Source organism: Meriones unguiculatus, chromosome 3 (genome assembly GCF_030254825.1).
Source record: "Meriones unguiculatus strain TT.TT164.6M chromosome 3, Bangor_MerUng_6.1, whole genome shotgun sequence".
Classification (NCBI taxonomy): domain Eukaryota; kingdom Metazoa; phylum Chordata; class Mammalia; order Rodentia; family Muridae; genus Meriones; species Meriones unguiculatus.
This window is the reverse complement of record NC_083351.1, coordinates 125,990,010-126,014,012: the sequence shown is the minus strand read 5'-3', so window position 1 is coordinate 126,014,012 and position 24,003 is coordinate 125,990,010. Positions and strand designations below refer to the sequence as shown.

General features: G+C 45.0%; 1 protein-coding gene and 1 long non-coding RNA gene across 4 annotated transcripts in view; one reads left to right on the top strand and one right to left on the bottom strand.

The window, feature by feature from the left end:
* Egflam (EGF like, fibronectin type III and laminin G domains) overlaps positions 1–24,003 on the bottom strand; it is a 186,355-nt gene that overhangs the window by 32,422 nt on the left and 129,930 nt on the right. For all 3 annotated transcript variants that reach the window (XM_060380501.1, XM_021652076.2, XM_060380502.1), the window contains 8 exons: positions 19,783–19,898; positions 18,788–19,106; positions 18,061–18,161; positions 16,866–16,966; positions 13,898–14,042; positions 10,765–10,954; positions 7,390–7,515; positions 5,999–6,242 (listed from right to left, as the gene is read on the bottom strand). In XM_060380501.1, coding sequence (XP_060236484.1) covers positions 5,999–6,242; positions 7,390–7,515; positions 10,765–10,954; positions 13,898–14,042; positions 16,866–16,966; positions 18,061–18,161; positions 18,788–19,106; positions 19,783–19,898 — 1,342 coding nt within the window. The remainder of the gene's footprint in view (positions 1–5,998; positions 6,243–7,389; positions 7,516–10,764; positions 10,955–13,897; positions 14,043–16,865; positions 16,967–18,060; positions 18,162–18,787; positions 19,107–19,782; positions 19,899–24,003) is intronic.
* On the top strand, positions 7,954–17,068 carry LOC132653130 (uncharacterized). Its single transcript, XR_009590849.1, has 4 exons — positions 7,954–8,044; positions 8,650–8,710; positions 10,834–10,934; positions 16,938–17,068. It is a non-coding gene; the product is annotated as an uncharacterized LOC132653130 (long non-coding RNA).

Sequence of the window (24,003 nt, the reverse complement as noted above, 5' to 3'; positions counted from 1 at the left end):
TCCCCCTCAGGGGGAGGTAGTTAAAGAGCAGGCCAATCAGTTCATGTCAGAGACAGTCCCTGTTCCTAGTAAAATGGAACCCACTTGGATACTGAACTGCCATGGGCTACATCTGTGCAGGGGTCTTAGGTTATCTCCATGCATAGTCCTTGGTTGGACTATCAGTCTCAGGAAAGACCCCTGTGCTCAGATTTTTTGGTTCTGTTGCTCTCCTTGTGGAGTTCCTGTCCTCTCTAGATCTTACTGTTTCCCACTTCTTTCCTAAGATTCCCTGCACTCTGCCCAAAGGTTGCCCATAAGTCTCAGTATCTGCATTGATAGTCTGCAGGGCAGAGCCTTTCAGAGGTCCTCTGTGTCAGGCTCTTGACTTGTTCCCTCTTTTCTCCTTCTTCTGATGTCCATCCTCTTTGCCTTTCTGGATAGGGATTGAGCCTTTTAGCAAGAGTCCTCCCTCTTGATTAGTTTCCTTAGGTGAACAGATTTTAGTAGGTTTATCCTATATTATATGTCTATATGAGTGAGTATATACCATGTGTGTCTTCCTGCTTCTGGGATAGCTCACTCAGAATGATCTTTTCCAGATCCCACCATTTACCTGCAAATTTCATGATTTCCTTGTTTTTTTTTGTTTTGTTTTGTTTTTTTGGTTTTTTTTTTTTTTATTGCTGAGTAATATTCCATTGTATAGATGTACCACAATTTTTGTATCCATTCCTCCACTGAGGGGCATCTGGGTTGTTTCCAGCTTCTGCCTATTACAAATAAAGCTGGTTGAAACAAACATGGTTGAGTGAATGTCCTTATTGTGTACTTGAGCATCTTTTGGATATATGCCTAGGAGTGGTATAGCTGCATCTTGAGGAAGCACTATTCCTAGTTGTCTGAGGAAGCACCAGATTGATTTTCCAGAGTGGTTGTAAAAGTTTACATTCCCACCAGCAGTGGAGGAGGGTTCTCCTTTCTCCACAACCTCTCCAGCATGTGTTGTCACTTGAGTTTTTTATCTTAGCCATTCTGATGGATGTAAGGTGAAATCTTAGGGTCATTTTGATTTGCATTTCCTTCATGACTAAGGATATTGAATATTTCTTTAAGTGTTTCTCTGCCATTCAATATTCCTCTATTGAGAACTCTCTGTTTAGCTCTGTTCTCCATTTTTTAATTGGATTACTTGATTTATTGCTGTTTAACTTCTTGAGTTCTTTATATATACTGGATATTAGTCCTCTGTCAGATATAGGGTTGGTGAAGATCCTTTCCCCATCTGTAGGCAGTTGTTTTGTGCTGACGACAGTGTCCTTTGCTTTACAGAAGGTTTTCAGTTTCGCGAGGTCCCATTTATTGATCGTTGCTCTTAGAGCTGTTCTGTTGATGTTCTGTTCAGGAAGTTGTCTCCTGTGCTAATGAGTTCAAGGCTCTTCCCCACCTTTTCTTCTAAGCCGTTTAGTGTGTCTGGTTTTATATTGAGGTCTTTGATCCACTTGGACTTTAGTTTTGTACAGGGTGATCTATTTGCATTTTTCTACATGTAGACATCCAGTTAGACCATCACCATTTGTTGAAGATGCTATCTTTTTTCCATTGAATGGTTTTGGCATCTTTGTAAAAAAAAAAATCAGGTGTCCCTAAGTGTGTGGATTTATTTCAGGGTCTTCTATTCAATTCCATTGATCTACCAGTCTGTTTCTATGCCAGTACCATGATCATCTCCTTAGATGCTGAAAAGGCATTTTACAAAATCCAACATCCATTCATGTTTAAAGTCTTGGAGAGATCAGGAATACAAGGCACATACCTGAACATAGTAAAAGCAATATACAGCAAGCCTATAGCCAATATCAAACCCAATGGAGAGAAACTTAAATCAATCCCATTGAAATCAGGGACAAGGCAAGGCTGCCCACTCTCTCCATATCTCTTCAACATTGTTCTGGAAGTCCTTGCTAGAGCAATAAGACAACTAAAGGAGATCAAGGGGATACAAATTGGAAAGGAAGAAGTCAAAGTATCACTATTTTCAGATGATATGATAATATCCCCGAATGACCCCAAAAATTCTACTAGGGAACTCTTACAGCTGATTAACACCTTCAGCAAAGTGGCTGGATATAAAATTAACTCAAAAATGTCAGTAGCCCTCCTATATACAAAAGACAAAAGGGCCGAGAATGAAAGTAGGGAAACAACACCCTTCACAATAGCCACTAATAACATAAAGTACCTTGGTGTGAACCTAACCAAGCAAGTCAAAGACTTGTATGAAAAAAAATTTCCAGTCTCTGAAGAAAGAATTAGAAGAAGATATCAAAAGATGGAAAGATCTCCCATGCTCATGGCTTGGCAAGATTAATATAGTACAAATGGCCATCTTACCAAAAGCAATCTATAGATTCCATGCAATTTCCATCAAATTACCGACACAATTCTTTACAGACTTTGAAAGAAAAATTCTCACCTTCATATGGAACAACAAGAAACCCAGAATTGCTAAAACAACCCTCTACAGTAAAAGATCTTCAGGAGGTATCTCCATCCCTGATCTCTGGAGATTCCTAACTAATGCAGATGGAAACTGAACGGGAATCAGCCTGTCATAGGTGTGCACTGTCTCATCAGTGCAGCTGTGATGAAATTGAGGCTAACCTCAGGTGCCCACCTGTATTAGAAACTTCTCAGGTTGCTGTGCTCAAATACCCAACAAGAAGCAACTTTATGGGTGGAGGGATTATTTTGGCTTACAGTTTCAGAAAAGGTACCAAGTCCTAGTGGAGATGCAATAGATTATCTGACTTCCCTCAACAAATGCCCGTGATGTGGAAGAGTAAGCCAGACAAGGCTCTCCTGTGGTGTTTCATCACCACAGTAGAAAGCAAAGTAGGACGCATAGCAAGCATGTTTCCCAGCTGACCCATCTTGCCAGCCCCCCTGTTTGGTTTTTGAGACAAGGTCTCACAACAGAAATCTGACTGGCTTGGAACTTGGCTGTGTACACCAGACTAGCCTCTGACTCATAGCATCATGCCTGCCTCTCTCTCATGAGTGCTAGGATTACAGACGTGCAGCATCATATCTGGCTCATTTTGAAATTGTTCATATCCGAATGTTGGAAAGAATGCTCTGGATTGAAGGTGCCCCCAAAGATCATGGATTAAAAACTCAGTCCCTAAATGTAACACTGAGAGTTGCGACCTTTGGGAGGTGACTAATTATGTAGTGAGGTCTTTACTTCATGGGTGATTGATGTCATTATCACTTGGGTTGGGTTTTTGATGTGTCTACATGCCACTCTCTTTCTTCCTGCATGTTCATGCAGATGTGCTCTCATATTCTTCTATTTTCCCTCTTGGGGTGACAAAAGAAGGCCCTTGCTAGCATGTGGGTCTCTTGACCTTGGAATTCCTAGGCTTTATAAATGTGAGACATGAGCTTCTGCTCTTTGCAAATTTTTCATGTTTCCAATAGTCTGTTAGAACAGCACACAAAAAAATCTAAACAAGGCAAAGCAGAGTGTGTATTCACTCATGATTTGACAAGGATTAAGATGACCTTAAAAGTCCAGTTACCGAGTCAAGGTGGGAACACTTGTTGCATAAATGTTACTTGCAGGAGCTTCTCACATTACTTTTTAGAGTGAAGTGTGCAGAAAGGACATAATTATTGTATTTCTATTTCTAACTATGTCTAGCTCCTGGCCTTTCCTGAACCTCCCAATTACTTTTTGGTCCTGTATCATCTTTAGAAAACTACAAAGAATACCAATGGCATGATTATTAAAGGGTCAGCATCCTCCCTAATTTGATTGCTCTGCTCAGGAAAATGCTTTTGTGATTTGTCCTTAGCAATTAGAACTTAATCACCTTGGCTAAATCAATATGCAATAAAGACACAAGCAGGCCTTTTTAAGTGGTCTATTTCCATAATGACTAACAGCATACTTGTCATGTTCCTGTCCCGCAGAGGTCACTGCCTGTCAATCTGATACCTTCTTCTACACAGTATATTGATCACAGCCATCGAGAGCTCATTCCAATGGCCTTGATGCTTGAATCAAGCTCATAATGATTTTGACCACAATATCCTTTTCCTAAAAGTAAAATGACTTGGCCAATTCCACAGTTTCCTATGGTTCAGACTTTCACCAAATTTTCTTAAGTGGGGATTCTCTGAAACAGTTTTCAAAATAAATAACTTCCCAGGAGGTATGTGAAATACTAATAGTAGTCTCTGCTGGAAGGTCGGTGGTGGTTGAATCTCTGGAAACGCTTGTCTTATTTTCACTCAGGATCCAAGGATTCTTTCTGCCAGTGACCCCAAAGTGGGATCTGCTAGAACAGAGGGTCAGGTGGAAGGAGCTAATGTTCTGAAAGCGTGTGAAGTGTGCCTGGGCCTTCAGATCTTGAGGCCACTCTTTACCTTGAAGGGGTGATCGAAAGTGCAAGGTGATTATCAAGGTGTCTTCCTCCCTAAACTTGACATATAGTTCTAAGTGAATTGCTTAGGCTGTTTTGCATAATCATATGTAAATTGAATCAATTAAATACCCACAAAAGTTGTCTTGAGATATAAGATGTTTTACATAACTAGAGGGACAAAAACGTTTGTCCCTTCCCTGGGGTGGGAGGTGTCAACTGATGTAGAAACTCAGCCACAAGGACGAAAAGAAAAAGAAAAAGAATAAAAAACCCACCACCAGCAAAAAGATCCTTTGACAAACAGGTGAAACTTAATAGAGACAGCATTTCCCAGCAGTTTAGGGCAATGAGTGGTGATAACATCTCCCCCCACATACGCCTTCTAAAAATGACAGGCCAGCAACGTGAACAGCCACTGAGCGCAGCCCCAGCTTCCTCGGAAATAACAACAGACCGAAAGCCCTTGGCAGGGTTTAAGCAAAGCATCCCGGGCACACTCAAAAGAAGAATTAGACACACATAGCCGCGGTGACCTCTATTAGGTTAGGGAGCCCTTGATCTTGAAGGTTAAAAGCAGTCTAAGAGAAGCATACCGGGAGGCCATGCTGTCAAAGTGACATCTAAATATTTACGTTTATACCCACAGCCCCGGGCTGCTCTCGGCACCGGGCAGATGAACTTCCGTTTGTAGTGTGCAGCAGTCAGTGGAAAGATGCGAAAGTGGCCAAAGCACTGAGAACCAGACACTGCTTAGCCTAAACTGGACAAGTGTATTGTTCCGGTTCCTGCCTCCACCCCCCAAGGCTCAGGAGTCGGTGAAGGAGAGGAGGCAGAAGGACTTGTAAGAGCCCGAGGATAGGGAGGCACGCTGTCCTCTGCTGTCTTCTGGACTTTACTGTAAGCGTGAACTCACAACAGTGAGGTTACCTACACAAGACCAAACCAGCCAAAATTCTGGCCAGGACGTGGAGGATGATGTCTTGGTCTCAAGTCTTATCAAGGAGGTACTGGCAACTGGTAGCTGCTGGGAGACGGAGAATCACTCTTTTTGTAGGGTGTGGCCACTGGCAGGATTCCCATCCTGCAGTGGATGGCCTCATACCCACAAATACTAACGGACCATAGTGGGTTATTAAAAAACAAAAAACAAAACAAAACAAAAAACAAAAACAAAAACATAGATACAAAGTTGGGAAGGAAATGTTCCCCATATATGCTGCTCTGCATAAGGTAGGGATTGTTTGTAGTTTCAGGGGTGGCTGCCTACTTAGGGTACCTCATGTCCTCAGGGGAAACTGAAAGCAGCTTGCCCCCACAGGAAGCAATGCCATTTTCTGTAAGCTGAACCTGGGAATTAATACCTGTTTGATAGGTAGTTGGTGAAAGGAAGGTAGGAGGGAGGGAGGCAGAGAGAGAGGAAGGAACAGAACGGACAAAGGGAGAGAGATAGCACAGAGGCAGTGCAGGATCCCACAGGGATGCTAGCAAAGAGAAAACAGGAAGTGGGTGGTGGGCGGCAATTTAGTGGTCGAAGTGGTGGCTGTGGCTTTGGAAGGGAGGATGTCCCACAAGGCCTTGGACTTTACCTGAGAACGCCAGTCCCAGAACCACAGTCGAAGCGGAATTCCACGTGGCCAGCAGCCATAATGATGGACAGAAAATCCTTGCTGCCGGTGTCATAGCTGTACAAGAGGACACCATCCCCTGAGTCTGGCCGAAATGTGATCTCGAACTCGGTGAAGGAAAGATAGTGCTGAGGCTCCAGGGGCCAGGGCGTGGCGGCATAGGACCTCAGCGACTCTCTGAACTGAGGGATGGTCAGGGCGAATGCTGAAGAGACAAGCAGAGTATTAGAGATCCCTGTGTGTCTGAGGCCAGCTAGTGGCCTACATGGAGCTGTGGTTTTGCCCTTCTAGGTGGGGACAGACGTCTCCCAGTTGCCCTGTGGGAAGCAGGCGGTATGGCTGAGCATGGCTGAGTCCTGCCAGTGGAGTGCAGGTGGAATTTCCTATGATAGCTCAGGTCCGGCCCCTAAACTTCCTTCCTTTCATGTGCTCTTTCTTCTCCTGCATGCTGGGTGCATTAGAGAATCAGAGCAGGTCTCCGAGGGGGCGGACACTTTGCTCCTTGTGATTTCGTGGGGTGGAAGGACCTCTAACACTACTGACCTGAGGTTATGTATCATGTGAACCAGAATCAACCCCCACTTACGTGAGGTTACAGAAACCCAAGACATCCCCAGCCAGCCCTGGCTTAGTCATGGTCTTTCATGGACATGAGATTTGAGGAGATATTGCAAATAATTTTCCCTTGTGTAATATCTTAGTTTCAAACCTCCTGAATCATTCATAGATAAAATTGAATTACTTTCATAATCTTATAGCTTTATGCTCTTGATTTTAAGTTTTGGATTCTGGAAAATAAAAGCTGGCTCAAGCCTTGATTTTTTTTTCCCCCCAAATCTTTAAAACTTTCAGTTATTATTTCTGAGTGTTTGTGTGTACATATTGTGTGCGGTTGTGCATTACATGTATATGTGAATATGTTTGCATTTATATAGATGATACAGTATGGAAAGACGGGATAAATCATCAGATCAGAGCGAAGAAGTAAAAACAGGAGCACACTTGTCTTATTACATCACTGATCTGTGTGTATACAAAAACTTTCCAATATGTTCTTGGAGACTGTCAGATATTATAAAGCACATGAGGTTTTAGTGCACTTAAATTAGCCTTGTACAAACCACACCAATGTAGGCTTTCTAAGTGCTTCAGGAAGGTCAGAGAAGCCAGTCCATGATTGATTTATTTAAAGGAATATCTGTGCTTAGTTTAAAACTTTGGGCCTCTGATACTCTCCCATCCCACCCAGCAAAACAACCTGGATCCTTTAAGCACACACATGCTGCTAAATGGACACTGATGGAAGGTTACATCCACATGCATCAACACACAGCCAGAGCCCACCACCTTACCATCTTCACAGTGTCGGCCCCGGAACCCAAGAGGACAGAGGCAGATGTAGGAGTCGGCTTTGATGGCTGCGCAGGTGCCTCCGTTGATGCAGGAAGCCTCATCGCAAATCCCACTGCTACACTCCCCTAAACAGAGTGGGGACCACAGAGCCAGGTCACCAGGTGCTCTCCCAGAGGACTACAGCATCCTGACCCCAGAATCATGGAGGGCACCCTGTACGGGGGGCCAGCTCTCAGCAGAGGAGGACCTTTCTTCTTGGCTATCAGCTCGTGTTGGCCTGTCCTCTGGAACAGCCAAAGCCTTTTCAAACTAGATGGACACAATAAATCAAAGCACACGTTTTATAACCACTGAGGAGAAGGATGGAACTGTTCCTGCTTTTAATCCATCTCTCTGCTGTTCCTGAAAGCAAAGATGGACAGCAAGTGGCCCTCCTCCCACCAGAGTGTTTATGTTAAAAGTGTCCTGATTGTGTGACCCCAATTAGCTTAAGTGCTGCTGCCTCACTGGTTCAAAGCGCAAACCTGGAAAAAGCAGAACTCTATTGCTGAGGTCTTCCTCTGGGGCAGGAAGAGGGAAAGTGTCACCGTGCCTTGGCACAAGCTCTGGACCCCTGCTTCTCCTTCCACAGTTAGTTTCAAGAGGGATAGAAAGGTACCTTACAGTAGAATGTGCTTCAGGATTATCTTCATGTCAAAGGATGGGACTGAATGTGAGAGAGAGAGAGAGAATGTATGTGTGTATGAAGAAGAGTATGTATGCATGTGTGTGCGTATGTATGAGTGTATGAGAGAGAGCATGGATGTGTGTGTGTATATTTATGTGTTTATGAGAAAGAGTGTATGAGTATGTGTATATGTATAAGAGAGTGTCTACATGAGTGTGGTAAGTTAGAGAGAGTGTATGACAGTGTGTTAGAGAGCATGTATGTGAAAATGTGTGTGTGTGCTTGTGTGTGGGAGTGTCTGCGTGTGAGAGAGTATGGGTGAGAGTGTGTGTGTGGCAGTGTGTGTATGTGTGTTGTGTGTGTGAGAAAGTATGTGTGTGTGTATCCTGTATGTATGAATACATGTGTTTAAGGGTGTGGGTGAGAGAGAGACTATATGTGTGAAAGAGAGTATGTGTATTTGTGTGAAAGAGTGTGTGTTTGTGAGAGAGAGCGTGTGTGTCTTTTTATCAAACAAGCAGAGTATTCTGGAAGAACTACTTTGTTGTTTACTTTGTTGTTTTCATGCACATCATCCGACACGGAATCACAGTGACTTGCTCCGGGTTGCCTTTCTTTTGCGAGTCTCATCACAGTCTTTCCAGAAACACTGGGTGAGTACAAAGCACTTTTTCCAGGGAGGAGAGGGAAGGGGGCATGCATCTGCCAGCGATACCAAATCCAGCTGTGTTGTTTGCCTGTGTTCTGTGACCCTCCCCGCCTGATCTGGTAGGTAACTCCCTAGAGATGAACAGTTGCCCCCTTAACTGGCTTTGTCTCCCCCACAGGGCTGGTCCCATCTTTCCTGACCAGGCATCAGCATCCCTGACTATAAAGATTGCCAGGGAGGAGCTGCACAGGGCTGTGTGCTCAGTTTTCACGACGGACAAGAAAACCAACTTCAGGTGGCTAAAGTACATGAAAGCCCCTAGTCAGTGGACCACCCTGGTGTATGGACCTCTGAGACTCCCAGCTGCTAGCCACCTGGTCAAGTAAACCTGACCACCATCTCCTTTTGGTCACAGGTCTAAGAATACAGCCCCCAGGCAGAGTCCAGAGACTTTGGTCTGACAGCCAGACTCTCTCAATAGTTCTGATGTTTCCAGAGGAGGAGTAAAGTCTGTGGATAATTTCAGGTTCTTCCTTCTGCAATGTAACTTTTTATAAGAGGAGGGAAGAGAAGTGGGGCATGAAAGGTAGGTGGGTACTTCCTTGATGCATACCATAGGACTGTACTGTTAATGACATTCAAAGTCCTAGATGAGGGGCAGGAAGGCAGAGAGGAAGACATCCCATGGGGAAGCTGGATGGAGACCAGAGAGGGTGACAGTAACAGAAACAGAGATTGTGAAGAATCAGAAAGACAAGAATGGCTTCATTATGGAGGCTGGGGGAGGGGGCACAGGGCAGCTAGCTCACCCTCAAAGAGGGAAGATAGAAAGGACTCTGAAGAGAGGAGCAGAAGAGGGACTGCTCTGGTACCACTTAAACTTAAGGGCACTGTGGATATGTTACTGCTGGAGTTGGACCTTGAGAGAGAGGTTCCCTGAGTTCCTGGAGCTGTTAATGGTAGGCATTAACAGCTAGCATGGTGGAAGACAAGAACTGGAGTTGGGAGCAGGAGCACCCTGAGTACACTGGTTATTATGAACAGGAGCTCTTGATAAGGGAATACTGTGCTACGGACAGAACTCTATTTCCCAAACACACAGATTGAAGACATAACTCTCTAAATACTGTCCTTAAAAATGAGACCCCTAATATTACCTGGGATCCTAAGAGTTAGGCCAGAGTGCTTATTAGAGCATCTGATCTGTCTAATAGGAGACTAAGGACAAAGGGTATGCACACAGAGAAAAGATCAACCGTGTGTAGATGAGGTGAGAAGACAGTCATTTATTTATAAGCCAAGGAGAAAGGCCTAGGAGAGACCAACCTCCTGTGCACTTTGACTTTGAATTTCCAACTCTTTCAACTGTGAGGAGCAAATTTTGATTTAACCTTGATCATATTTTACTATCATGCGTCTAGAAGACTCAGGCTGTCCCTGGAGGAAATGACCGCTGCGGTGTCCAAGGAGGTTGAACAGATGTTCTTGTTGCTGTAAAATAATCTGAGCTCTGCTGCCGCTCAGGAAGAGCCCGCTCCCTCTGCAGGCTCCCGTCATTCCTCTACATGGTGGCTGTAATAATATTTTCTCTACTCTAAAATTAGGGTAAATGAGAGGGTAGACAAGAAAGGATTGGACAGAATTAGATTTTTTTCTGGGGCTGGAGAGTTGGCTTAATGGCTAAGAGCATTTACTGTTCTTGCAGAAGACCCAGGTTCCATTACTAGCATCCACATGGTGGCTCAAACCAGCCTATAACTCTACTTCCAGGGGATCGACACCCTCTTATGGCTTCAGAGGGCACCAGGCACATACACAGTGCACATCCATCCATGCATGCAGATATGGATGTGTCAGGGTAAAAGGTCAAAGTGCATGCTGCTCTGTCCAGTAGGCTCAGGCGAAAATGGTGGCAAGGAACAGTGTTTGGGCTCGGGATGGATATACAACACAGACTTGGGTTCATCACTCCTGAAGCCCAGTGTGAACTAGTTGTCCCATGACTCACCAAGACCAGAAAGGAAATTCACAGGTCCTCTCTAGCCCCGGGGTACTCACCAACATCAGCCCCATTGAGGGCTTTTCCCAGTGGCCAGGGCCTCATGTCGATTCTCTTCCCATTCACAGCAAGTGACTGCACACAGCCTTGGAAGCCACGGTTTGTCCCTGTCGCTCTGACCAGCCAGTAAGCGCTGGGAGCGCCACCAAGGTACAGAGGTGTCCGGAAGGTAATTTTACTGTACTGGCCCTTTAAAAAAAAAAAAGTGAAAACTTTATCTCACTTAAAAATAGCAAGAAAAGAAAACCCAAAACACAACAGATTGCGATGAAGGGGATGGATAAAATGTAGGTTAAAACCTTAGGGATTCCTTTATTTAGGTTTGTCTTTAGGACACGGCCCTCCGAGGTAATAAAATCCACAGCTATTGACTACCATAGCCAGTTCAACTGAGTCCTTGGAGGGCTGAGCTTCCAGAAGCAGTGGTTTTGGAATGGCTGGAAAGGAAGGAAGGAGGTCACGTCCAAGCCAATCTAACAGGCGCTCAAGCAGGCTGGCATCCAAAAACAGCAGCGCACTTTCCAGTCCTCACACCAATCTACTGTGTACCTTGGATGGGTCATGGGGCTATTTCTGTGCATCCAAAGGTTGCCTGTGTGGGTGAACATCTGCCCTTTCACAGTCCCAGCCACCTTCACACCAAATACTGTAAGAGGAACTGTTGTCAGGAAATAGCCAACAAATTGTGTTACAAAAGAGCTTGAAATTTTCTCATGCATTTTTTTTTCTTTTAAATTCTCAAGCGTTACCTTGGGTCAGAGACTCAAACCAAGGCCAAACCAACAGTTTGAATTGTAAACTTACAGGTTACAGCATACAGAGCTGATGTAGGTGACAATTACAACATCCGTGGTTGTTCTGGTTGTAGTTCATGAATGTCATCCTCTAGCTTAAATGATAAACACGGGAGCTGGGGAAAGATACAGCCCTACAACTTAGGAAACGTCCCAAATCAGTTCCTTGTTATAATGTGTTTGTGCCCTCAGAGTGGTTGCTCCCAGCAAGTAGCAATCGAATCACTGTTTGCTCTTTTCAAATGAACACAGGAGGAGGGACACATAAAGAGGAAGCTGAACCACTCGGTACTTAGAAGGCTTTAAGGGTTCTTAAGTTGTCTGCCATCACCAACAAGCCATTTCCATCACAAGAATCAAATGCTCTCCTGCCTGCTCTGTCCAGGAGAGTCAGTTCCAGATCCCATCTTCACTGTCCTCTTCTGTTTTTTTCCCCATCCAGGGCCACAGGAGAGCCTAAAGCTCAATACTTTTTCCTGGGATATAAATGTGTGAGGAGGTTGAATTTGCCGACTTTGGCCTCTGGTTCTCTGGGCATGTGGGTACCCAGGATGCCGAATGGCAGCCTTTAACAGTTTGGGGTAGCCTTGAGGCATAATGTTACTCTCTAGATCTCATGAGAGCTGGATGAAAACCTACCAGGAAGAGTTGTCCTGGATTCTCAGTCTTGCTGACTCCTTCTTCTGCCCTGTTCAACTTCTCTTCTCCAATACTGGTCTTCAGGGAGCAGTTTCTAAAAACATCCTATGCACAGGAGCTCACCTTGAGCCTGTTTCTGGGCAGCCAGCTTAAAATAGAATTCCTGTCTCTTGACAGTTATTAAACAGTCCCCAGCTAAGGGCCTGCTCACACCTGCTATGCTTGCATAGTCCCAGCAACGCAAACTTCATCCTGACCAGTCTTAAAATTATATGCTTTTTACACTTCATTTCTATAGTTAATAAAGTCATAGAATACTGGGATTGGAAAAATACAAAACCTCATAGAATGCCAGTTCCACTGTTTACTGGATTCTATGCATATCTAAAGCAATGGTTTACATCTGCGACCTTTGGACTACCCCCTAGGACAGGGGTTCATTGCTGAGACTGTCTCTTACATCTGACAGACTCCCCAAGGTTCTCCCAGAAGGCTGACCCTTCTTCTCCAGGCTTCTTTCTTTCATCTAGGCTAAAAAAAAAAAAAAAAGTTGCCATCTAGATCCACTGGAGTCATTTCAGGTCAACTTCCTGCTTTTGTGGCAGCCCCTGGGACACGCTCTTATCTTTTAGAATGTCTTCACGTTCCTTCCAAGGGTTTTGTGCTTCCGGATCACTGAGACAGAAGGTTGTTACTTCACTCCTCGATGTCACGTCTCCACTTACGCAGGCGTGTAAGATTCTTTAGGTTATCGGGGCTTCTGTGTGACCACTCTTTATTAAACCTCCCTGCTTTCCACCACCCTGTTCTCACGTTTGGGGCTCCCGGTTGAAGCTTCTCTATTCTTATCCAACTTCATTTAACCATTTCTTACTGTTGTACTAGAATCGTGCCCCTCTGTCTTTTTTTCCTCTTTAGCAATGGGCGTTAGCAATCTCCAGGTACTGGAATTCGTTAGAGTTGGAGCCTTGTTCCTTTTAACCCAAATCAATTAAACCTTCAGGCATGGATCCTTAGTACATCGTGTCTTGCTAGCAAGGGCATGGCAGTGGGGAGGATGCTCAATCATAGGCATGAATGCTCCCATGCTGCTATTTCCCTTGGAGGATATAGAGACCTTGCTGATTGTGCTTGGCTTGGCTCTCTGCCAGGTGCTAATTCAAACTGTTTGTTCTAGAAAGATAATCTTCAAATTACCATGAACATAATAGCTATGTGAGTATCTCAGTGACCTTCAGAGTGACCCAAGAGGAAACTAACCTCCTCCTACAATGAAGCATCCCAATAAGGATAAGGATAAATGGATTGTTCCTGTATGTGGAAACAGACTCTTTCGAGGCCATTTGCGAAAGCCACCGATCATAACACTCACACCTACCTTTGTATTTGATGCTAATGATGGGTTCTTTGCTTCCCGTATGGCCTTTTCTTGACCCCTGGCTTAGACAGCCACGTGCAAAGATAACTCATCCCTGCACACCTGGTGTGGGCTGCACCTGTCCACCCAGAGCATTGCTACTCACAAGTTGAAGGCATCTCACCAGTAGGGGTGTGGGGAAGGGGTCTGAAAGCTCAGACAGCCAAAGCTGTGGGCACCCCACCAGCGCTCTACTGTGTGCCCTGTGAAAATCCAGCCTCCCAGAGCTGTCCAGAGCCTTGCGGACCAGATGGGAGGAGCAGGGTCTGGACTCACACTCACCTGGGACTGGCCTGTCACTGGGGTGCCATTATTCAATTGCAGCAGCCCATTCAGCCCGTCTCTGTACAATGTCACTGTATGCCAGGCCCCAAGTTTGATTTTGGTCTCACTTACGATGACTGCAACCCCAGTTCCACAATTAAACCTGTGGGAGGAAGAAAGGGGAAGGAAAATTCTAGAATAAACCAGTTCATGTTTTCAGGCTCCACATCATCTTCTAAGATGATGGCTCCTTTTTTTTTCCTCTTTTTTTTTTTTTTTTTTTTTTTGGTTGAGCCAGGGGCAGTGTGTGTGTGTCTGTGTGTGTCTGTGTGTGTAGGCCAGAGGTTGATATTAGTTGTCCTCCTCAGTTGCTCTCCATCTTATCTTTTAGAACAGGGTATCTCACTTATTTGAGACCCCACCATTTGACTAGACACAGCAGCCTGAAAGCTCCAGGGATGTCTGTCTCTATCACACCCCTGGGGTTACAGATGCAGTGACCACAGTGACTTTTTTATATGGGTTCTGTGGTTGCAAACGCAGATTTCCAAGCTTCTAGAGTAGGCATTTTGCTGACTGAGCTATCTCCCCAGTCCCTCTGTTGGTTTTGAGACGGAGTCTTACTCTGTACGCCAAGCTGCCTGGAACTCACCATGTAGTCCTGGTAATTATCATCCTTCTTCAGCCTCCAGGGTGCAAGGATGAGGTACAAGCACGAGGCACCACATTAGGATAACAGTTAATTCAAGGGTTGATATGCTCAGAGCTGTATATACGGCTATCGAGAGCCACGCAACTTCACACAGAAGAGCCTGGGCTTCCTGGTCTACCTACTGATAATCTAAGGTCTCATAGCCTTCATGTGTGGGGCCTTATTATCCTGTGGCCTCTCTTCTCAGTCACTCAGGAGATGGGGTGTAGAACCCTGTGTCTCTTCTCCAGAGACTGCCAGATGTTCAAAGTAGACGAGAGTACAGAGATTTTGAGCCTCGTTCTGCTTCCAGGCATTCCTTGAGGACTCTCCTCAAGTCTCAAATGGTAGGTCTTCTGATATTAATAAAGTGTAAAAGTGCAATCTTCATCAGAGCTCTGAGTGGGGGCTGCCTTGCCCTCTGTGTCCAGGGCCACCCCACAAGTGAGGTTTCCACAAGAGACTCTGGCTCAGGGCCAGACATGGAAAAGAGGAGACACACACTCAGATGTGTCAGATGGCTGCAGTATTCTGGTTTCCCAACCTACCCCTAGGCCAGGGACCAGTGATTGCTACGCATGGCGAGGAAAGTTTTGGTCCTTTCCTGTTGACTTGAAAATGGCCACCTGACCACTTCCACACAGACCTCAAGATGTTACCTAGAGGAAGCATGATGGACACGGCCCTATTACCTATTAGCTGTGGTATCCACAGCTTCTTTCTGATGGCCCTTGTCTCCCGACCCTCACTTGTGTGGATGGCATGGACAGGGTTCATGGAAGCAGCTATCAACATCCTTCAGGTAGAGCTGTTATGCTAAGGAGCTGCAACAGCCCAACATTGACGTGCCACTGACTGTCTACCTCATCCTTGAGTGCTAGAGCCCACGAAGTTAGACCCATAAGCCCGATCCTGGTGCCTGACACTCTGCACCCAGGAATACAGTCGCCAAACAGAGCATGCTCAAAAATCTTCAACCTCCCCCCAAACTTAAGACATCTGTGTGTGTGCCAGATGTCACAAGGTATGTGGACCCCAGAGATTGACATCAAGCATCTTTCTTTTTGCTTCCTACCTTGTTTTTTGAGAAGGGTTCTGCCCTGAACCTGGAACTCACTCACTGACTCCGCTGGCCAACCTGAAAACTCCTAGATCCACAGTTCCTGCTCTGCAGTGCTAGGGTTATAGGTGTAATAGGTGTGTGCTCCCATTTCTGGCCTTTTCCATGGGTGCTAGGGATCCACACTCAGGTCCTCACACTTGACCTGGGACCACTTGACATGCACTTACTACCTTGGCAATCTTCCCAGCCCCTACAAGGATTTTTTTTAAAGATTTATTTATTATGTATACAGTGTTTCGCTTGTGTGTACACCTGCATGCCACAAGAATGAACCGATGGTTGTGAGCAACCATGTGGTTGCTGAGAATCAAACTCAGGATCTCTAGAAGAGCAGCCAGTGCGCTTAACCTCTGAGCTATGTCCCCAGTCCCTAGAACTACTTTTTGATGCCTAAATAAACTAAGTAAACCATTAGAGTTGCTCTATACTTACTACGTACTCCTGGGCAGCCATTGTGCTAAGCACATAAGATAGGTCATGCGGTCCCCGCCACCATAGTCCTTTGAGAAAAGGCAACTCCCATAGTTCACACCATCTGCCAAAGGTCAGGCAGGAAATGAGGCCATGAGGAGACTAGCTAGGCTACCATGGACAGGGTGAAGGCTGAAGTCTGTCATTCATTTGCAGACAAACAGTTATGTGCCCTAACTGTGCCTTGTGCAAGATGAAAAGTTAACTAAAGGCATCTTCCAAAGTTTTATTTATTGGGGGGCGGGGTATGACCAAGCTAGAGAAGGCAAGTCAAAGAGTTCAGCTCAACCCCAGGGAAGTCATGGCAGGGTTTGGGCTTCTGTCAGTCCTTGGGAGCCTCTAGCACCTCCCTACCCTCCACAGCTGTCAGCCATCTTGTGTCAAGAGGGCTCTGAGAAGATCCTGCCTTCTGCTTGAGCTTCAGGCAAGAGAGGACATGGCCTTTTCTACACTGCCATGACTGCCTAGTGGGTGTTCCATACCTAATTGGTGTTAGAATGAGCGAATGAGCAAGGCTCCAAAACTCAAGCTTCAAAGGTTACCCTACTGTCATGTGTCTCTAGGACTTGAGAAACTGCCCCAGCTCATCTTTCTGCACACGATTTCTTCAGTGACTGAAATCTGGTTGTGTGCACAGTAGTGTGCACAAAGCACATAACAGGATTAAAAAAAAAATCTACAGGACTTAGAGTCAGAGTTACCTGAAGTGGAGGGAGTGTCGGATGAGAGCCAGGGACATGAAGTCACCCCTGCCGTGTTCATTCTCCCCACAGTAGAGCAACAAGCCGTCCTCCGCCTCTGCCTGCGAACACACAAGCGAAAACCACATAAACCATGGCCACTTCTTCTTCCTCGTCTACAAACCCCCATGAAGATGAAACATGAGTGCCCCCCTCGGCCACCCTACTGATGCAAGCATCCAACTCCAGAGAGTTCTCATGGATCCAGACCAGTTCCTTCTTGTTAAAAAAATAGCAGTGGTCTGGACTGCTGTGAGGAGAGGAAGGCCCACATCTGGCCTGCTCTTTGCTTGGCTCTGTGGATGCTCCGCAAAGCTTTCATAAAACCTGCGTCCCAAAGCTCCACTCACAGTTTCTATGTCACTGAAGAACATTCCACTTTTTAAATATTATTTTTATTTTGTGTTCATTGGTATTTTGCCTGCATGTATGTCTTGGTGAGGGTGCTGGAAGCCCTGAAACCCTAGTTACATACAGGTGTGAGCTGCCATATGGGTGCTGGGAATTGAACCCAGATCCTCTAGAAGAGCAGCAGCCAGTGCTCTTAACGACTGAGGCATTTCTCCAGCCCTAGCATTCTGTTCTTTATGTGTTCTTTCTACTCTTCCTCTCTACCTGGAGAGCACATGAGATGCTACTTTCTTTCTATCTAGACAGTACCATGAGTCCAGTGGGTAGCCATACTGGGGTGTATTAGCTGAGGGACAGGCCATCTCCTAGACAGTGACACTATGGCAAAGGGTGTAGGTTTCCAGACCCCTGGCCCTTTTGCTTCTTCCAGGGTACTCAAAATGTCGCATTAAGCTCAAGGTAGTAGCGGAATGCTGATCTTTAGATGATTGGGAGCAGAGAGGTCTCTGTAAAGGGGCTTGGGGAATTGAATGCCTGGTTAGTCCTGAAATCCTGCCCCTAGCACATCACTATGGAAGTAGCATTCTTTCTAGGAATCCAACTGTTCATAGTTTGTGTCATGCAAATCCACCCTCCCCTAACTGTGTACTTGAACGCTCTGGATGTACCCCACCCGAGCCAGATTCTGTGACTGATTTCAGGTCAGGCTTGCCATGTTTAACTGTTTTCCTTTCTGTCTTCCCACTCTTCCTTTGATGTAATCTGGTACTCAATAGGTCCTCATCAAATAAGCAGCTCCTCTTACCCTGAATTCCAGAGTAATCTGAAATGCCTGATAAGAGTTCTTCAGGGGCTCAAAGGTTACGTAGGAGTGGCCAAAGAACTGAGGATACTGAATCAAGATATCTGGAAAGGAAAAGCACACAGTGACGAATGCCGTTATCTCGCTCTTCAAGACAGACGCCAACACGCACCATTGTCTGCCCATCACATCCTGTAATCCCTTTCACTTAGCTTCCTTCTCATTTCCCTTTCTCTGCCTTTCACGCCTTCTACTCTTGAGATCAAGGAGCTTCTGAAACTCCTCAGAAGAGACTGGATTTGGGAGATTGAGGTTCCTGTTTCCCTGAAAAGAAATGAGTGGCTTAAAGTCCAATATGGCTCATTTTCAAGCTGGGCATCTGCAGTACCCAAGGCGGCTCCAGCATCAGCTGTCAACTCTCCCAGGCATTCTGTTATAGTTCTGATAGACAAGTGATAATGGTAGAGTCCACCTGCCTGGCACTATTGAGATGATTTTACAATGGCTGTTCTAAAGGAACACTTGACAGACCCAGAAACAGGGCTGCCCCTCAAAAAAGGCAATGGAAGTTGCTTCCTTTGCCTGGGGGAGCTAATTTACTAACCAATGCATAGAAGAAAGAGCTCATCACGCAAAAAAGGACCAGAAGGCGCTGTGTGTGTGCCACGCAACTGCCCGAGGGTCTCTGCAGGATGAACTGTGCCACGTGCATCCTCTCCCCAGGGCCTACCTTCTGAGCAGCCCTCGCCGCCTCTGCCCAGGTTGCAGTGGCACCGTGAGCCTCCCCAGGTGTAGTCGTTGACACAGAAGCTGTCAGTAGAGCAGATGGTTTCATCACAGGACATGTCAAAGAGCCTTGACCTCATGGCCGCACTCTTCTTCCCTTTCCGCTGGGCTGGGGTGGGTGGGGCGGCTACTGTAGTTTCAGGGAGAGTTGCTGAGGTAGGCTGTGCAAGCCTGGAAGCCGTCTCTGGGTTAGAGACAGATGTCTTCTTGGATGCCACCAAGTGCTTCTGATTCCCAGCTTTGGTAGCAGGAAGGGGTTTAACCTAAGTTAGAGATGGGAAAGGCTAAGCATAGACACGAAGTCATCATTATACTGCATGTTCTTGAACCACAGGCTCACTGTTAGTGTCCAAGAACCCCAGGATGTCAGTGGGACAGGAGTACTGGCCCCACTTTATGGGGAAGACCTGACGACTCAGGGACTTTAAGCACCTTGCCCTATATTACTCAGAAAATCTTTATATTCTAGGACACATTCTTACTAAAATATTACAAAATGTGTGGCTTTGTCAAGAAATCATCCATTTTCCTCTACTGACTCATCTTATAAAATTCTATGGATGGTAAATCTACCTATCTATCAATATATATATATATATATATTATATATATATATAATATATATACATACATATATGATAAGGATAGAGAATCAAGATTTCTGGTATATATATATATACACACACAAATCCACTTTGCAAAGCTAGTTGTAAAGAGAGGCTGTTCATAGGATAGCAGCCTACAAAACTCCCTAGTACTAATTGGTATTTTGCCTACGTGTGTCTGTGTGAGTGTGTCAGAAACTCATACTCAGAGGAAACAAATCCACGCTGAGAGCAAATGGGCCCATTTCAGGCTGAAGTTCCATATCTATGGGTAAGCTGCTGCGGTCAGCAGGAAAACAGAGCACATCAGAGTCAACATCACAGGTGACTGTACCTCCTCAAAGGACATATCCAGATCAAGCTCGTCTTCAGATCCATCATCATCCTCACCCACTCCGGGACTGGTGATATACCCAGGTCCATAGTGGCCGCTTCCTGCCTCCTCAGGACCTTCACAAAGAAAAATGGCACACGTCCCATCACCTCAAACCTTCTCTGTCCCAACTTCTTTGCTTCTTTAATTATTAAATTTTCAAGTTACTTTGTGAAACACGGCGCTTTCTTACATGGATGGCATTATACTTTGTTTTCCTTTACCTCCTGATTCCTTCTTGACTGCCCTCCCCCACCTCCTTCGATCTAGACATCAAGGTCTACTTTCCTAAGGAATAAACTGAGGTATGGAGGGTCCACGGAAGGTTCCAGAAAAGGGAAGTAATCAGTGGGAGCTCCCATCACTGACCACCAGCCCCTCTGCAGCACTCCAACTCCAAACTCCCAGTCTTTCACAGTGATCCAGATGACGCTCTGTTCCATGCTCCCTGAGAAGGAGATAAACAAATAAAACCAGGCCCCGAGCGACTCCAGGAAGACACTGCTCTTCTCTCCTGATAGTGCTGGGAGACGGAACTGTTTCCTCAATCTCACACCCACCAATTTTATTTTTCAGTGAGTGTAGGTTGTACATTCTATGCTACTGATAAGAATTCTCCAAGTAGCCCGGGGTTGCTGTAATTAAAGTGCATAACTTATCTCTTTCCACTTGGCACTTTGTTAATTAAGAAAAGGGAACATTAAAAACCAGACGCTTATTAGAAACATAATAGTCATACCACATACTGAATGTAAAACAAATTCTGGGGTATTCCACATTAAGGAAAAAATGATAAAATACAAATTTTGGTTGGTCAATAAAAGGATGTCTTCTTTTTTGTAAAGTCTGCATATGTTTGTGTTTATAAAGACATCATGGTTTTTCTGCACATTGTTTTTGTGATGATCAATATGATATAGCTGGAAATGTCTCTGGTCATGTGAGACAGGCACAATAATTCGGTTGTTGGACAAGTCATTTAATTTTGTTAGGTCCCATGATTCTCAACGAAATAAGGATAAAAGGTCGAGGAAATAGTTCAGTCAAGAAAGTGCTAACCACTCAAGTATAAGGACCTGAGTTTAACTTCCTACACCCATAGAGAAAAAGCTGGAGATGATGGTGACCACGTGTAATTCGGGTCCTGGAGGGGCTGAGATGGGCAGATCCCTAGGGCTCACTGGACAGTCAGCCAAGCCAACTTGGTGAGGTTCCAGAGAGAGAGAGACCCTGTCTCAGCAAACAAGATGGACAGTGTCTGAAGAATGATATCAGAGATGTCTTCGTGTGTGCACACACGCTCTTCCCCAACACAACTAAGGGATGCAATTAGATTTCATGATTACTGAGTTCCTTTACTGCTGTGACCCTAAAATTCACACTGCTGATGCAGCAGGTGTTTGCACACCAGCCAGGGTTTGAGAAGGAAAGAACTGGAAAGTTTCACTTACAAAAATGAAAACAGTCTGGTATGATCTCACATGATCTGGGGATGGGAGCTTTGTGTTCAGTATCGTAAGCTCCTGCGAAGGCATGTCTTATCACGGTCAGAATCACCTGTTACACGGGCCTCAGAGGAACCTGTCTTAACAGCTCAGCTTGTGGACGCTTCAGTGGGGATGCCTGTTCCCCGCCCTTTAAGTTTCCCTTAGAAAGATGAATCCTAAGAACAAAGAATTCCTGTGTTCTTGTGCAGTCTCTTCCATCCCTACAAGGTGGAGGTATGAAGGTAAGAAGTAGTTGGCGCACACTTCTGAACTGAGGGATGCTGGGGAGGAGGAGGAACTGGAGGTAAACTTGGACCCTCCTGTAATCCTTTCTTCACCAGGACTAGGGAGAAATAGTGGCCTTGGTAGGTAGAACTGTCACAGAATACCAAGCTTCCTAAGCAGACCATCACAGGTTCCAAACCAGGCAAAGGGTCCTGGAGAATGAAAGTTTGTCTTCTAACTCAGTCTTTATCAGACAGTTAGGATGCCTCTCTGCTAACAGCATCGACTTACCTCTAAACTGATTTAAAAGTGGACAAAGCGAAAAGGGGCTGTTTATTGTACCTGTTTAAAAAAAAACAAACACAAAAACAAAACCGCTCTGTGGCCACAAGACTGAACGGGGAGAGAAAGTGGTAATGTGGGAGACAATGAGTTATGGAAAAGAAGCTCGGACATCTCACTACAAAAATCCCAGAGTGACTTGAAAACCAAACTAACATCGAAGGAATGAGTAAGGCATGTGGATAATTAGATCAACTGTAAATACAATAAATCTGTCCTTTAAAAAAAATGTGTGTCAGGCTAAATTGTGAACATTTGTGCTATCTGGTGCTTCTAGAAAGCACCTCTACAGAAGACACAAGAAGATAGAAAATAAAAGAATGCTATTGCTCTGCGTTGGCTGATCCTTGCAGTATACATACATCGAAAACAAACCCAAGGACAGGCTGAAAGGAATAATATTCCAGAAGAAAATAAGAGTGCTTCATTCAGAGGCAGGCCGACAACAGATTTACTGTCTAAACAAACAAACAAGTCTAGAAATGGAGAGGGGATGGTTTCTGTGAAGACAAGAAGCTGTGTAAGAAGAAATACATAAGCTCTGAAGGGATGAGGTAAGCAGGGCTAGGCCTAGTGAAGGGAGGTGCTACCTTCTGAGAGGCTGAATTACAAAGAATTAAGGTATTTTTGCAGGGATGGAAAGATGGCTCAATCTATCAGGTACTTGCTGAACAAACACAGGGCCTTAAATCCTATCTCCAAAAGCCACATCAAAAATTCTGGGTCCAGTGGTTCAAGTCTGCAGTGTCAGTGCTGCGGAGGTGGTGCACGCTGGACAGCCTGCTTGGTGAGCACCAAGATCAGCAAGAGACCTTATGTCAAAACAGAAGGTGCACAACACCTGAGCAATGACCCCTGAGGCTGTCAGCTGGCCTTCCGACATACCTGCAAGCACGTGAACCAACATATGCAAACAGAGATACATAAATGTACCCCTGTAGTGATTTTATCCCCTGTAGCTATTTGATTTATTACCATTGTAGTACACATTGTATCTATTTGATTTATTATCATTGTATTACTTAGAAATACCAGCTCGAGCTGTGGCTAAAAGACTCAGCTCAGGTCTTTAACAGCACAGCCTATTTGGTGGTGGTCTCGAAGACAGGAGGAACTAGCAGGGTGATCTAGGGGACAGGATAATCACAGTGCTTCTGCTTTTTAACAGTTTTCTTTCTTTTAAGTTGAATAGCTCTGCCACCAGCTACACTTCAAATTGACACCTTTAATTTTTAATAAGAAACTGTAAAAAGGAGTCTAGCCATGCAAAACATAGTTCTTCACGTACAACAAATCTGCTTTGAAACTTGCTATTCATTGCTGTGCTCAAAATTTGGCAATTTCTTCTTACAACCGAATCTAGTAAAACACTTATTTTGTTTGTTTGTTTGTTTTTACTTCTTGTGGTCTAATGATTAGATAATAATTAGGTCAAGTTATTATTAGACTCCAACAGAAAGTGTCACACTTCTTGAGTGCAGGCTTTCACTCAGAAGTCAGATTGGCCCAGAATTCACATGTAGCCTAAGATGGCCCCAAACTCATGGCTGTCCTACTGCCTTAGTCTCCCAAGTGCTGAGATCACAGGTGACAGCAGAAATGACTGGTTGCATACCTCATCTTGGCATCTTGGCGTGATTTTTACTAAATCTGTGTCTATTTGTTTATTGTCATTGTAGCATCCATGTCATTCGATGTGTGCATATGTGTACTTGCTCCTGCCTGCACGTGTGGAGGCAAGGGTCACTTTGCTGTCTGTCTTGTTTGTTCTCCACCTTATTTCCTTGAGCCAGGTCCTCTCACTGGATGTGTGGTTAGCCATTTTGTCTAGAGCATCTGGCCAGCAAGGCCCTGGTATCCACCCGTCTGTCTTCCAGTGCTATGGTTATAGTTATGGGTGTTCGCGCCTGGCTTTCTCAATCAATGCTGAAGTGCCGAACTCAGTCCCTCATGCTTGTACAGGAAGCGCTTTACGTATCAAGCCATATTTCCAGCCCTTACACTTAAAAGTATCATTTATTTTCAAGATTATAATACAATTATATCATTTCCCCTCTCCTTTCTTACCTTCAAACTCTCTCTTCTACCCTTTCTTGCTCTCTTTCAAATTCAAGGCTGTTTTCTTCAG